This window comes from Sparus aurata, chromosome 6 (genome assembly GCF_900880675.1).
Source record: "Sparus aurata chromosome 6, fSpaAur1.1, whole genome shotgun sequence".
Lineage (NCBI taxonomy): Eukaryota > Metazoa > Chordata > Actinopteri > Spariformes > Sparidae > Sparus > Sparus aurata.
The window spans coordinates 30,414,724-30,431,006 of record NC_044192.1 but is presented as its reverse complement, the minus strand read 5'-3'; the positions used below and the strand labels follow the sequence as shown (position 1 = coordinate 30,431,006).

The window sequence follows — 16,283 nt, the reverse complement described above, 5'->3', positions numbered from 1 at the left end:
AATCATTTCAGATAATTTCTAATGATTTTTATGGTTTTTATTGTTGACTGAATTAAACAGGCTCAGTGAAGGTGTTAATTCCAGCTCTGGGTTATTGCAATGGCGTTTCTCACTATTTTCAGAATTTTCACAAACGACTGAGAAAATAATCAGCGGGTTAATCCGTGATAGTTCAGAATGCTCGACCTCAAGCAACCACAGCAAAAAAAACCAAAATAAATAAATAAAAAATCCTGCTTTTTCATCAGCGCATGAATAATAATAATCAAGCCATATAATATTTAACAGTGTGTCAGTCACAGGGGACATTTTTCATTCATGAGGTCCTTTACTTTAATACTTCAAGAACATTTTCGTAGTAAAACTCGAGTTCTAGCCTAAGTTCCATTTTCAGTGAAGACTTTTACTTGTAACTAAGTATCTTTTACAGTGCGGTGAGAGGATCTGAATACTTCCTCCACCACTAGAAAGCAATCATATCTGAATACCAAATGAGTGGAGTTCAGAGCTGTTCTCATATCTAGCAGGCCCCAGGCTACAGCAGCTCATTCCCCATGAGTCTATAATCAACACGTTGAGTTCACCAACACGAGCGGCTGCGGAGACAGGCAGAGAGCCTTCCCCCCCCCCCCCCCCCCCTCGACTCATCAGACATCTGAACTCACAGTTCAAGGAAGAGGAAGTACTCCTTTTTGGTCTCAAAGACGTCCACCAGTTGGAGGATATTGGGATGCTTCACCCTGAGGAGATGTGACACAGAGCAGAAGGCAGGCAGAGGAGCACAAAGAGAGAGGGAGAATGATGTCGGGAGTTATATGGGAGATGACGTCTGCATCGCTCATTCAGTTGGAGAAATAATGCAAAAGATCTGCTTTGATGCTCATGAATAACAGGCTCCAGCCGGCTGAGAGCGGGAGCAGCCGTGAAAGGAAGAAAAATGAAGCGACGATCAGCTGACTGTACTTCACTACACTGAGAACTGTACGTTCAACTGACCATACACAGACGACCAGATTTATGTAATCAGGCGCATCCATGTGGGCATGAAGACGACCATCAGCAGTGTGGTGGAGAGCAGGTGACCGTGACTTCTACAGCCACGGCATCAGAGGGGAATTTGCCCGGTAAAGTTTCTGTATTTGAGGCTTCACAGTGTTGTTCTTTGCCTGTCAGTCCCGCCGGAAGGTACAAAATATTCCTGCTGCCTTCAGGATCGTTCTCATCAGTTCTGAAGTTGCACTGAATGTGAAAAGAACTCAAATCTGTGTTGGAGATAACTTCCACGTCTAATCAAGACTCTCCATTTCACTTAATGAAAGGGACATTGAGTTTTGGGACACTTATGCATCATTATCATTTTGCGTCACCGCTGACAGGTGGTGACAGCGTTGCATAACTCTGATTTGCATATCTGTTATATCAGGAGCCGAGGAAGAAGCACTGCGTTATCGGATGGGGTGGTGCACGTCCTTTGCACAATTACTGTTCCATTGTGAGGATTTCTAAAGCACATTTTTGAATTGTGATTTCATGTGGGAGCAGAGTGACTTTTGCAAACTCAGAAGTGTAAGTGCACTGCATGCCTTTGCCTGCACATCTGATTAACCCTCTTTATCTCCTTATATAAGGTTTGTCTTACCAATATTAACAGTATATCCAATTTTATTTCACCATTAGATATCTCCTCTAGACATAAAAGACATGAAAATGAGTGGGATACGGGTTTTTTCCGCAATGAAATGTTCAATTGTCTCATTAAAATTCTTAAAATCAAATCCACTCTGCTCTGATTACGAAATCCAGAATCTCCGAATATGTGACAGCATTTGATGTTTTGCCAGCAATTATCCGCAGCCTTTGACAATTTGATTAGGCCGATGACCAGGTTTTTTTACTAGAGGTTAGAACTAGAGGGGCACTCAGAGAGCGCAGACCTCCACCAAGGTCAACAGTCCACTCTTCTTTGATATGCAAATCTGCAAACTTCCTGGTCGATGTTATTGCTTGTTCTCATGAAGCAGCCCGCCTCATCAGAAAAACGACAATATAGATCCGCTATGAAAGCAGGTTATTACGACCTGTATCGACGTTTCCTGCCTGGCAGCAACTTCTAACAGCTTTAGTAATTATTACAGCAGGAAAAGGAGGAAGAACTGAAGCCAAGGAGTATAAAGCAGAAAAAGTCATTTTAGGGAGGATCGGGTCGCACAAGCACAGGACTTTCATCCAGGCAACGTACGTAACCAGGTACATTCATAGTATGTATGAATTTCTTTTCCCTTGATATCTCGGGCGGAGTTTATTGCGGAAGATTCACACCGAGTGCTGCAGAAATGAGCCCTCAAACCAATTTCCTAGTCTTCAAATCAGGGGGTTTTTCGAATGGGTTTTTGGGTTAATTGGCTGAAAAAAAAAGGCTCTGTGGTTCAGAGAAGCTTGAGAGATTTTCACATTTCGGTCCACGAGACAAAGCAAATACCCTGTTTTAAAAGGTGGTTGTCTAAATAAGACTACAACACATCATCACGCCCACACGAGTTGCAAACTGTTCTAACTCTAACTGTACTAGTAGATTGACCAATGTATAGTAAAGTGTGTATAATACAGCGTAGATGCTGCTTAGGGGTGGGGTTGTTGAAGTCATGTGACCGCAATGTAGTTCATTCATAGCCTATAACCATATAAGCTTTTTACAGAAGCACCGAACACTTCTGTTTGCCGCTGAGATTATATTCTACAGTAATCCACATTCAGTGGAAAAGTCCAGCAGGCTTTTTGCAGAGGAAGCCAGAGCGAGGCTTACTTCCAGGTTAGCTTACAACAACACATCATCCCTGCAGCACTCAGGTTTTGACGTTACTGAACTTTACCACCGTCTACCAGATTATACAATGTCTGTCATTTATGCTGCCGAGGCCAAATGCTCTCTCTCACTATGTTAAGAAATATATGAAATAATTAGTGCAACCGCCCCGTAGTTAATGGCTTCATTTTTGGCTTGTTTTACACGTTTATACGAATTTTCAAGACATTTGGACCAGTAGTTCCTGCTGACAGACAGACAAACAGACACTTTAACCCCCTTGGCAGAGGTAAAGTAGATAATTACAGAGGCGATGAGAAAATATGTCTCAGACACAACAAGGCACTTAGAAAACAGAGACTGTGGGTGATCACTCAGTAAAATGAGCTCTGCCTGACGTTTTTCTTTCATCAAGGTAAAAGATTTGTTTTCTGTTTTGTTTCTCCTCTCCAAAATTGTTTCCGTCTGTGAAATGAGCATTTAAGAGGATTAAGAAAGAAAAAAGACAAACAGAGAACTTGACAGTCTCATCACAAAACTAATCATGCACTATTTAACCCAGACAAACATTCGCCGCCACGGACAACTCACATCTTCAGGATGAGGATCTCGTTTTTCGCAGCCTTGCGGACTTTCCTCCCATCCTTCTTCAGGAACTTTTTACACGTGTACATTTTCATCGTGGTTTTATCCTTGGCCCTGAATATCTCGCAGAACTCCTCCCTGAAAGGATTCACAGAGATATGAACCCAGATCACAAAGGTGTCGCGAGAAAAGACAGCAGCATTCAGAAGTCTGTTGGAAGATGCTGAGGATGAAGCCGGCGTGATACTCACGATTTGACGATCTGACCCAGGTCATATTTATCTGTCACGTCCGAAGGATTGTTATAATCCTTCTTCTCCCCGATCGTTAAACAGCCAAATGGCATGGCCACTCCTCACCTGCGGAAAGACAAATCCAAGAAGAGACAAAAAATGGAAGAGGATGAGAGGAATAAAAGGACAGGTAACACTTTCTGTCTTCAATCCCTTCTTTTTTTTCCCTTGCTGATGATTTCTTCTCAATCCGGCGCCACATTGTGCCATTTTATCACGCTGAATGATGACTTTGGCTTAAGACGCAGCCCCCCCCCTCGGTCGAAAAGTATTACTTCAATGATGCTGAGAAAGCCTTTCAGAAGTATGAGAGCTAAAGAGCCACCAGAGGCAGCATCCACGCAGAGGATTGTTCCACACGCTGTAACAGAGCCTTTCATGATCCTGCGTTAATAAAGGGCAGAGCCGCGGTGGGCCTTTGTGCTAACGTATAGCAGTAATAAAACAGTGAGGGGAATGTACTGGATGTGCCAGCGCTTCTCTGTGGGGTGAACGCTGTGTACCGTAGAGGTCAGGGAGCAGACGGAGCGGGCGGCTAATACGGTCCGCAACCGCTTGCAACAAGTGAAGCATTTCCAATCAAGACGAGGGAGGCAGCAATTAAAGGCCCAGCACCCCCCGGACTCCGACAGGAATTAAAGTGCTTCAGCAGCGCTGCATCAACACTCGGGCACCTAATTGCGGTTCAGCCTCCCTGTGCCTCGCTCAGACGGCATGGAGGGAAATTTGAGGCCGGTCTTTGCGACTTTACTGTTACTCTGTTCCAAGGGAAGAGATGTTTTTTGATTTGTTTTGTACATTTCTCTCGCTGTGCTGTAGTCGGGAGGAGAGACCGTGAAACAAATGAGAAATTAGCTGTTTTTGGTGAGTGTGCAACAATCAAACATTCATGCTCCCCTGCCGCCGAGACAGTGTGTGTTTCTGTTTGTGCGTGCATGGGAGCGTGGATAAGTGTAGCCGCAGTCTAATCCGGTCTTTGTACTGAAGTGTAGAGGGGGAAAAAAATCATCTTTAACGGTCAAATACATGATGTTGTGAACATTAATACAGCAGCAAACTGTCCGCTGTGGAAGGATACAGTGTTGTGATCTGCGCTTCTCTGTTCTTTGTTTTGGTAGCCGGAGCCAGAGTCCTCAACGCGGCAGCCTGGAAGGAAGGTTTCTAATGTTTTTTTTGCAGAGCATTACAATTAAATGCGACTCTAGAGACATAAGAGTCGATTCATATTCGATCAGCGCCGCCTTTTTTCACAGTTTGATCTAAGCTTAGTGAGCTGTGTGTGTTCGGATGATGTTTTCTTTGTTTTTTCAAACTTGATAGAGTGAATGAACAATGACTGCATCTGTTTTGAGACACTGGCAGAGAATATGGTATAAAGAACCTTTTAATTGCCCTTTCAGTTTTTGAGGTCAAGACAGTGGCCAGGTGGGACAAAAATGTTACAAACTTTACCAAAGTACTTTTTGATGGACAGACTACGTCTGAGTGACGGTGTTTCTAAAGCTGGGCTTTCAGCTCTGGATCAAGGATTTACAGAGCAGCTGTGTCAGCTATGAATGTAATCTCAGTAGCTACGCTGTCAAAAATGTAACTACAGCCACCACAAGACACAATGTAGCCCAATGTAATACCCAAGCCCTTCCAAAAATGTTTCCAAAGTGACGTGACACAGGTCTCTGCACGATGACGCTGCTGCAAATAAACTCCAAAAGCTCTCTTGTGACTGAGCTGCAGGTGTGTGTCTGTTTGAACATGGCCATGGGTGTGGCTGAACCACATATATTACAGACACAGTGCTGGCCAGTGGCCACACACAGCAGACAGGATGAGGCCTACACTTTGGCTCTATTCACGCAAGATCTGGCAATAAGACAATTTCTGCGCTTTAAAACGTAACCGTAACACAATCGGAAAAGAGCAATCTATTTTTCTGATCCACTGCGTTGTTCAGGCCACCAGCACTCCTTCTCCTCCGCTCCGTCTCTGTCCGTCTCCCTCGATGAGCTGAGGAGAGGAGGCCGACTTTGAGAGGCGTTTTACAAGCAGCAATCAACAGATCCTCCATAGTGTGCCTCCAGATTAAGGTTTAATAACAACAGAAAAGCATCATCTCAAATTCCAATCTCATACCTTCCAAGCTAACACTCCTCACGCTTCCCTGTCAGTGAACCTCTGTGTGTGTGTGTGGAGGGGAGGGGATGTCACACACACACGCTGAACCATGCCTTTACTAACTTTTACTTTACTTTACCTTCACTTTTGAAACCCACACAGGAACACAGAAAGCAGAGAGATGGGAGATTTGTGTTTGGTGTTTGGTGGATGGGTGTGCAGAGCGGGGCATGGCACGTGTATGTCAGTGCAGCTCGAGATGCAACGTTAGCCGACCACGGACGTGGCAACACTTTCCAAAAAGTTAGTGTGAGAGAAAAGCGAAACCAAAAAAAAAGCAAGCGAGAACAGTCACAGCAAGCGAGTGTGCGATCAGACGTTCTGCTGGTTCAAATCTCTCCACGGACACATCAAATCTGAAGGGAAAACATTTGTTGCCTCTTCCACTGATGTCTCCCTGATCAAGGCGCTCCACTGCACTTTACTCCAGTGATGCTGCTCCGAGGCCAACGGTACAACACCGCAGCCTCACTCTCACTGACGAGCTCTAAACTGCTTTTGTGAATATTCTTTATGGGACGCCGCTTGAATGCAAAGCGGTGCCGAAAAGCCATTTCGCAGCAAAATTCCAGATGAATAAAGTCTGAGAAATATTTATTTTCCGAGCCGCACAGCATCCATCTGTGCCGACAGTCTGTGTGATGGATGTCCACATGTAAATGAGCGCAGCCGTCGTAAGGAGTATGTGCGTTATGTGTAAGAAGGGCAATCTGTTCGGTGCGGCTGCGTAAACCGACTCGTAATCCAATCTAAATGAGCGAGGCTCGGCGCGGAGACGTTTCGGGTGAAAGCCGAAAGTGCGTCGTGTGCTCGGCGTGAGGCGCTGACCTTTGCCCGCTACCCGTCTCTCTCTGTTTCACTCTCAATGCAGCGAGTGCGTCTCTCCGTGGCAAAAGCTTCGGCTCCGTGACGTTACGCCGCAAAGGAGAGCGGCAAGTTCCGCAGGGCCAGCGGCTTAAACGGAGGTAATTCTGAGTAAATATGGCAGAAGCACGGCATTACCGAGCATGTCAGGAAACATCTATATTACGCAAGAGAACATTTATATTCTGCAAGTAGCTCTAACAGTCCACAGGAGAGTTGTTGCATCGCAGAGAGGGAAAATAGCCCGGAGAGAAAGACAGTACAACAGCAATTCTGATGCTGATGAAATCTAATAAATCTAATGAAGGAATCCAGCTAACAAACAGAACCTTTGTAGTTCCGGAAAAGCTTTTCAGAGCGCAGTCAGTGGCCGACACAATCCACAGGCAGATCGGTTCTGCGAAGAAAAAACAACAACCTAAAAGCACTTCCTCAAAGCATCTCGGTCAGCCTCTCCCATTCACCCCCCCAGTGCGACTTGCTGTAATGGATGAAGAATTTGTGAAGCATTTCAAGTTGTAAGAGCAGGATGCCGGCTGTATCACGTAACAGAAGCTGCAATAATGGGCCCATTTGGACTGACCACCATCGGCAACATTCAAGCATTATCACCCCGCATTCTGACTGTTATCTGCCCTTCAGGCGCACCGATCGATGGCTCGCGATGCTTTATGGCCCAGTGTGACGCCTGCGTCCGCCTGCAGGGACAGATCCCCCCCGCGCGCTATATATCACCACGGAATTTTCTGCAGATGTGGTGGAGATTTACAGGATGCAAGCTGGATAGTGATAAAGATCTATGGCTTATTAGGCGAGCGCAGCGCAACACACCCTCCATCTGGGCGAGCCGATGAGATGATGAGGTTTGTCTTTTGCCTGTTGGAATCGATGAAACTCTTGTTGCGCTTGTATCTGGGTGAACTTTAAGATTAGGCTAAACGCAGCACTTATGTGCGCTGTGTCAGGACTTTTTAGGGCAGCAGTAAAAGGGATTATTTTACCTGCTCTCGTGTAAGGTTGTGCTACTACGCTTCAGGGAAACGCCTGGTGTCTGTTAAGCCTTTACATACGTGAGTGAGCGGCGGTTTGCGCTAATCCCACCATGAAATTTCTCAGAGGCAGAGACTAGTGTTCGCTTGTTTTTTGGAAAGCTATCGCTCACTGATTCAGCTCTGTTTTTGTCCTCCTTTCACCCCGGCCTGCATTTACTCTCCCTCTGGCTCAGCAGCCACTTAATGAGGATGCACAGTAAAGATCAGACCCCATGCATCACACTTGTGCTGACTGTAGGTCATTACAGATTTACCAAGGCGAACCGCAGCAGCGATGAGCCTCAACAGCTATGAACAAACAGTATTTTACATGGACAACACTCACCTGAGCAAAATGAAATGATCAAATAGAATATTCTGAATTAAATGTACATCATTCTGATAGATGACTAGCTCTCACCACTTGCGCCTTATCCTAATGTGCATTTCAGTCAGCATAGTGTAACTTTGTTCAAAATGACGGCTTCAAAATCATGATGATGGTACAGTGTCTTGGATTGTGTCTCTGTCTCAGCCACTTCGCCACACTATCACTTGTTTCTGCACTATGTAACCTCAGTGAGAGGGTAGGATCACAGCGTTATACACCCGGGGTTTGTATTTACGACAGTGGTGTTGCACTCGCAAACTGTGGGCGCCAAATCACACGCAATGCCAGTTTCAAACTAAATTTGGCTTATTTGCTTTGAAATGGACTTTGACATGGAGACCAAGCCTCCTACATGCTGATAAGTTCAGACAACTAAAAGACTGTCAACTAAGTCAAATCAGTGGTCCAAATGTTTAAGGAAACCTTTGCACATTGTGTCCGGATAAAATGTCATCTGGGCTGAATTACATTTCCTTCAGACATTTCCTATATCAAATGAGTCGTATATGCGCATAGAATTTAGGATATTGGGTTACAGTGAAACATCATGAATTGAAGGTATAAAGTTCAGCATCACCTTTATAAATAGAATGGCACTCAGTTACGTAAGTGCATACCTCTGCCAGTGCCAATACCCACTCGTAGATACCAGCCCTCTAAATAGACCTGATTTTTAAAATCAAGATCCGTCATTATTCCTGCCATATCTTTTTCTATCACTCTGGATTATCTTTATGGAGTGTTTTAGCATCTTTCAGGTCATTAGTTTGGTTTTACAGCCTCCAACTTGGGATCACTTGCACCATCGTCCCAAAAGGCAGCTGTTTTCAGTGGAAAAAACTACTTAGCAGCAAACAGAGGATGGCAACTTGCTACAGACCATATTCACACAGCAGCCAGTGATGTTTCTCTTACATCACCGTGATGTCAGAAGTCCCTGATCTATCTGCAACTGGAACGATAATGGATATTGACAATCCAGAGGGATATCAAGCCAAATTTCAAGGTAAACAGCACATTTGATAACCCATTAGCTTCAAGTGCAGCTAATGTTAGCATTCAACTTCTTCCTAGCTAACATCGCTGTTACACAATATGATAGGAGAGGTGTAAATGAATTCTAAAATATCAGCGCACATCTTGGACACATTTGTTTGAGTCTGGAAATGAAATGCACTTGATGTAATCAAACGCTAATGTGAGCGAGGAATTGGTTAAATGCTAACATTAGCTGAAGGTTTGTCAAATGCTGTTTCGCCTTGAATTACCATTACATCCCCCAAGATTTGTACTTTCCATCATCTTCTTTCAGTTGCTAATCATTTTGGAATTTGGGAAATAGAAAATAATTATTATGTACATTTATATGACCTGTGTCCTGGAACACAGCATCACAACGTCATCCTTTTAATAACAGCATTGGAGCTTCCCACCCTGAACGTGAAGTCCAAGGAAAATGGCCGCTGTGTGAATACGCTGTAGCAAAACATTTAGCATCTACAGAGGCAGTTATTTCCCTCAGGAGTCTGACCACAACAAAGCAGGATGAAGAGTGAATATTGATTGATATCATTCATCAGGCAGCCAGAAACATGACTCTAAATGAAATGCCAATGCTGCTCTGTGTCTGATGAGTGTGTAAGTCAGCAATTGTTGGCTGTCGCGTTTGCCCTTAATTTTGTGAGACTACTGTGGTTACAGCATGTTGTACTGCCGCAGTTTTTCACCTGCATTCAACATACACACTTTTCTTGGTCCCTATATTGTTAACTTGCTGTGGAAGTGGTTTGATATTCAGAAACCAACCACTGCTGTCTGATCTGATGCTAAGAGTTGTTATCATCTATCTATAATACAAGGAATCTCTGTCTGTCTGTGTGTGTGTGTGTGTGTGTGTGTGTGTGTTCCTCAAATATCTCTGCGGATCAGGATCAGACTGACCTGAGACTTGCTGCTGCGTGGTTAAGTGGTGTGCAATAAGCATTTGCTTGGACTGCAATGATAGCGTGAATAAATTATTTCATAAATGCTTTACAAATTCTGCAAGCATTGTCCACCGGAGCCACCACAGTCACGTGGGCACCAGAGCCAATCACTGCAGAGCTCAAGCCCACGACATACCTTAAAAAACAAGCGGATTTATACCTGCAGCGGTGCGAGCTGGACTGGGATTTTGCCGGCAGTTCGGCCCCATTCTGTTCTGTTCTGTTCATCTAAACTGACTGTTGTGGATTATAATGAGATTAAACAAGTCCAGACTGAGTCTGTTCGGGTCTGAGGAGATCCTGAGACGCGCAGTCAACAAAGTGGGATCAGAATCTGTGGATGTTTGTGTGTAGCTAGCTGCTAGCCGCTAGCCGACCCACACGGCCTAACGTTACCTACCGAGTTGACGGAGCGGGCGCACCGGCACGTCCAAAACCGGATTTAGGTTAAATAATGTCCAACACGCTTTTTTGCGAACATTGGCGTTATGTTTGCTTTATGTCTGGTGCAGGAAGAAACAGTAAAAATGTGCTTTTGTCACGAAAGTGTCCAAGCAGCAAGTTTGGTTGTTGAGGAACAGGAAGATGTAGGAGGGACATCGGCGGATGATTGACAGCAGCAGTGATGTGTTGGAGACAGCGACAGAGATAGCGAGTTTTGAGAGTTGAGAGATTTGTGACATATAGCGTGTTTGGAGTGTATAGTTAGTGTGTTATGTAGTGTTGGGTGTGGTGTGTTTAGTGAGTAGTGGAGTCGTGTTGTGAGGCAAACCAAGGAGGAGACGGCTGAATGTGGAACAGGCAGGAATGAGCTGAGCCCTGAGCCTGAGGCATTGCCTGCATTTAAATGTAAATAGTTACACATAGCTTTGTAAATTTCAAAAACTTATGCACCAATTTAGCAAACAACAATTTATATTTGCAATATAACTAATGCAATTGGTCCATTAAACATATTTGTGGTTTTCACAGTAAAAAAACTAACTTTTTCTACTCTGATTTTATGTTATTTTGTGATTTTAGGTCCATAGTGTTAATATAGTACCTTAAAATGAAAAAATAACTGTACAGTCACACATGTGAGGTTGTGCTAAAAATAATTACACCAAGTAAGGCAAGGTAAATACTTTTTAAGGTGAAATATAATGGTATAATCAAAAACAGCCAATTATATCCCTGACGTCCCACCTTGAAACACAGCCTCATTTGGCCATCCATGAAAAAGCTACTTAACCTCCCACTTTTCTATAGAAATACATGCTTCCTATGGGCAATGCACTAGTTTCTAATAACTAGTAAAAACTTCCTGACTGAACTTGGGCTGAACATCTTCACACAGCACTGTTTTGTGTTCTTTCCCTGAAGTCTGGTCCTATCTTGAGTGTTTTGGACAAACCCGTAATTCTGTTTTGACAGGCTCTGCTCAGCCATCTAAAATATCATCTCTCGCTCTCTCCACCGCTCTGCCTTTCCCTCTGGAGATTGGCTGGAGCTTCAGCCCCACAAGGACACACTCTCCAGCTATTAGGAAATAAACATCCTTGACATTCATTTTCTTTCATCCCTGCTGATCTCCTGGGATTGCCCGAGAGACTGCGATAGCATTCTGCCTTCAGCTGAAGGGAGAAGATAAGGTCAACACAGATGGGCAAGGCGACAATTGTGTCTTAACAGAGACCAGTGCGAGGAAAGATGCTCAATTGGTTGCCTCCCGCTCGCACTTCTTGCGATTGCAAGTAAACAACGGAAGGAAACTGTGCTTATTAAACCAGGAGCAGACATAAGGACAGGAGGGCGATAGAAAACAAGTTCTAGGTGGACTTGACCTGAGAGCACCGAACTTATGCAATGCTTAAAGGAAAGGGGCCAAGAAATAACAGTCATTCAAATTACATTACTCAAGATTATCCACAGACCTTGCTGTGAACTATTTTCTTTCTGTTGTAGCAAAAGTGATGATTTGCATTTAACCACATGTAATGTCGTTAGCTTGCACTGTTTTATTTCAAGTATTGACCCATAACGTAACAGTTTATTACTCTTGATAGCACTGTGAATGGTGACCTCGCCTAAGTGTGAACTGTTTCACTTACTTTTGAGCAGTGACCTCGCTGATTAATGGGAAAGTGTTTGTCCACAATAGCACTCTGTGCTTGTCGGGTGTTGTGGGTACATCCAAGGCCGTCTGGCCATCTGGATATTGTTTTGTGCAATCTCCCTTTCTCAAGGTCTCTCTGAGTGTGCTATAAACTGACTTTGTCTGTGAGTCTTGGTCAGTCTCTGCTAGGGTTGTCTTGGTGGATGAGGCTGGCCTTTCAGCTGAAAGGTTGGTTAACTCTGTTTACTTTTAGCTTTTAACACTTGATTTAATTACACAAAGACAACCTTGTGTGAATCATGTCATATTTGTTTCCTTCTAAACAAGAATTTCCACCATACTTTCTACCAAACTAACCACCAACCATTTCACCATGTGCAGCTCCTCACAGATGAGAGGCTGGCCAACTGAGCTAACTATGCTAGCTAAAGTCACAGCTTAGCCAGACACCATCATTGTGTTCATCCAGCGCTGTCACAAGCACAAGCCTCTTGTGAGTAGACGCACACTTCCTTCTGCATGGTGATACAACCGGAAGAAACTAAGTCCTTCATGAAACTGCTCACAAAAAGGTCTGTGGATTATCTTCAGAAACCAGGTCATGATTACTGGAAAGAGACATTGCTGTTGAGTCTGGTTTTTTTTTTAGGTTTATTTTTGGCACTTTGAGCTCAAGAAGCTTGGCACCATTTAGGTACACTAAATTCAACAGAAGGCAGATATTTCTACGATAAATGTCTCCAAAACTAGGCAGCTCACACCAAAACAATCTAGAGGGATAAAGAGCACCACAGGTAAGAGGAAAAATACATGTTTTTGATTTGTGGGTGTACTTTTAACTAAATACTTATTTTGATCTGAGAACTGACATGATTGTTAAAAAAAAAGGTTTATTTTAAATTCTAGCCACGTGGAGGTCTAGCCATATTCCGGTCAGAGATTTTCCTCACAGGTCGTGAGTGTGGACCAACCCGACGTGACTTGAGTTTGCATTACATCTGACATCATCGGATGATCCTGAAAAAAACGGGGATTTTACTTGCGGAACATGGCATTTAAGAAGCTGGACAACAAAGGGAGTTTAAAGGCACAAAAGACTGACGCAAGTGTTGAACAAAATCCCCTGAAGCCATGTGTTGACACATAACACATCACCGAAGTGCCAGGTGTGAATAGTGTGCAAGTGCGAGGAAGCCACACTGCAATTTTCCCACTAAAACACAACCTTCTGAACAATTTACATTTATAAAAAATGTAATTTTGAACTCACGGCTATTATGCGCCTCGGGCAGGCAAATATAAATGGGCCAATGATCTTTTATGCTTGCTGCACAGGAACAGTGAAAACCCAATAATGCCAAAGCTCTGACTGAACTTTCATGGATGAAGGGCTCAACCAACGGCCAAGAGAATCCATTAGTGCTGAGATCTACTCTCTGAACATCATCCTAAAGGTGGAATATTGATGTTATGCAATAAAGAGCCTCTGAAAACGCTGGCGAATTATCGCAGCGCTGTTCCCTGAATATTTCAACACATTATATTTCTATTGAGCAACCAAGATGAAGGCTGAATCAAAGTGCTTTATATATTATTTCACAGTACACAGTGAAAAATGCATTAATTCACTGGCTATTCTATGTATTAATGGAAGCACGGGGGAAAAGAAACAACATTCGGCGGCATCATCACACCGCCTCATTACCGCAACTCACAAGAATCATGTCCTCTTACATTTGACTTTAATGGGGGGTGACTTCTTGCAAAATGTTGACAGAAAAGTTTGCATGCACTGCCCTCCGGGGGGTTTTACTACACTAATTAAAGTTGCAGTGCGGCATGTTAGGCTTGCCGTTTCAACCTTTGCAGGGCCGGCAGAGGAGCGCGATAAGGTCCGTAACGAGGGGAGAAGGAGCAGGCGCACAACGCTAGGGAGGAAATAAATGTGGAGTTGGAAAGTTGCATCTATCAGCAGCATGCGTGGAGCGGGATCAGAATGAAGATGGTGGCAAAGGTTTTTTCAAAAGTGGGCGCACACACAATTGAATTAATTATTCATGGCGTTTTTCACAGCGTGTCTCGCTGGGCCTGCGGTACGTGTCTTCCTTGTATCGAGGAATCGCTGTGTCCCCGGGTGCTTGTGCTAGGAGCAGAGGCATGGCAGCTCTGGCAGTGCTGTAATAATTACCAGCCTTCTCTCTTCAGCCCTCCCATAATCCCAGTTCATTGCGCCGCACTGCTCGTTGGGGCTTGCGTCAGCATCGCGCACAGCAACTCTCTCAAGAATTGGGAGGATTGGATGGCTTCGCAATCTACCTTGTACTTTTTCTCAATGACTTATTCAAGGCCGGGGACCCTGATCATTCCTTTGGATCGCGGTCACAGTCTATGTGCTGTCATTCATTAAAACGAGGTTCTATATCTGACTCACGCGGCTGCATTCTCTCCTGAAGGAGAGAACACTGCGGCGGCTTCTTCAGCAGCAGAGTGCGCGCTTCAGAAAACACCCATTCTCGTCCACTTCACTTCATTCCCACTTCCTGTGCTGTAACTCCCTCGCGGTCACACTCAGAACCTCTCGAATCACTTCCAGGGACACCGCAGGCCTTAACCTGACACTTTACAAGGATCACAAGGCAAATCACAGCCCCCCCGCTGAAACATATAGTGCACAGTTCTGTAGTCGATAAATCGCGCCCCCTCCCTGGACTAGGAGGCTGCCCTTTCTACAGCTGCTGCCCACCATACCATTATTTTTCTGCCGCGGAGCTGGGAGACAAAAAGCACTGCCTGAATTAGGGAGGACAGGGCACAGGACTTTCTGTTACCACCTACAGTATACTCATTATTACGAAGCCAGTGAAGAGCTGGTAAGAGCCTGTGTGCATTACAGCCAGGAAGCAGGATGGCAACATGCAGTGGCTGACTTTTCGTTTCCTTTGGCTCAGTACACTCTGGCAAAAATGAAAGAACCAATCTATACAAACAGCTGACAAGAAGTGACCCTGAAAGCTGGAATACACCACTTTGAACCTGAGACTGCACGGTTCTTTAGTGTCTTCTTTAATGGTGCCAGCGCTGATAGCATTCATCTTCCGCGTCTGTCTCACACAGAAAAATAACACAGATAACCGAAAACCCTACAGTGCAGCACAACAACCCAAGTACAGGCTGACGTTTCGGGGAATTCCTGAGATATTTTTGCAGAATGATTCTCAATCTCACTATTCATGAACCGTAACCCAGAACTCGGCCTTCATTTTTATATCAACTACACACCTGTGAAGATTCCTAGCTGTTTTGTAGCAGACTGGCAAAAATCTGTCCACAGACAGAAATATAAACACCTGGCAAAGTACTCAGGGCTGCTTTTCAAGTAGTCCGCGCTACAATAGGTGTCTCCAGCACCACGTTTTGCACTGCTGAGCAGTCATGAGTCAGAACATCAACATGTGGGGCACCGCCATTAAAAGACGGTCTCTCGCTTTTGTTTTCTTTTCTATTCTGTCCAGCTCTGTTTGCTGGTTGGTTGCAGCCACCTGCATGTTATGTGATATATAACTTGTGTGAACAGTGGATTAACAATGCATGGTTCAGACACCAAAATAAAAACACACACAAAACATGGGTGTGTGACGGGTCATTCTTCTGGGACTTGGAGGATGACACAGGAGTGGGTTTTCATTCCTGTCCCATCCAAGCAGAAGCACCTTAATAAGAACAGTAAGTTGCTGACTCAACAGGGCCAACAGGCCTCTTTCTGCATTTGTGTGTATCTCTGTAAAACCTGTAAGTCATTAAGACATTCTGAATATGTGTTGCTGTGGTCTTCTTACATCCATTATTAAACTGATTCAGGAGATAAGCTGACGCAGCTACTTGTGCTTGAATGGTAATTGTGGGCTCGACTCTGCTCGCCAGGGGGAGAGGTTTCATTTCCTGCATTTAAAAATTGCTGCGTAGAGAGTTTTTGGCACACAGTGTGATTTAAATTATTTTGGTCATGACTTGGAGTCATTTACAAGTCTGACGCTAACAAATACGTCTTGCAAAACAGCCTA

At 44.3% G+C, this 16,283-nt stretch overlaps 1 protein-coding gene across 3 annotated transcripts in view; it reads right to left on the bottom strand.

The window, feature by feature from the left end:
- Positions 1-16,283, bottom strand: part of LOC115583629 (caM kinase-like vesicle-associated protein) — a 50,575-nt gene that overhangs the window by 7,513 nt on the left and 26,779 nt on the right. For all 3 annotated transcript variants that reach the window (XM_030420688.1, XM_030420687.1, XM_030420689.1), the window contains 3 exons: positions 3,640-3,747; positions 3,395-3,526; positions 666-740 (listed from right to left, as the gene is read on the bottom strand). In XM_030420688.1, coding sequence (XP_030276548.1) covers positions 666-740; positions 3,395-3,526; positions 3,640-3,734 — 302 coding nt within the window. In that variant the 5' untranslated portion in view covers positions 3,735-3,747. The remainder of the gene's footprint in view (positions 1-665; positions 741-3,394; positions 3,527-3,639; positions 3,748-16,283) is intronic.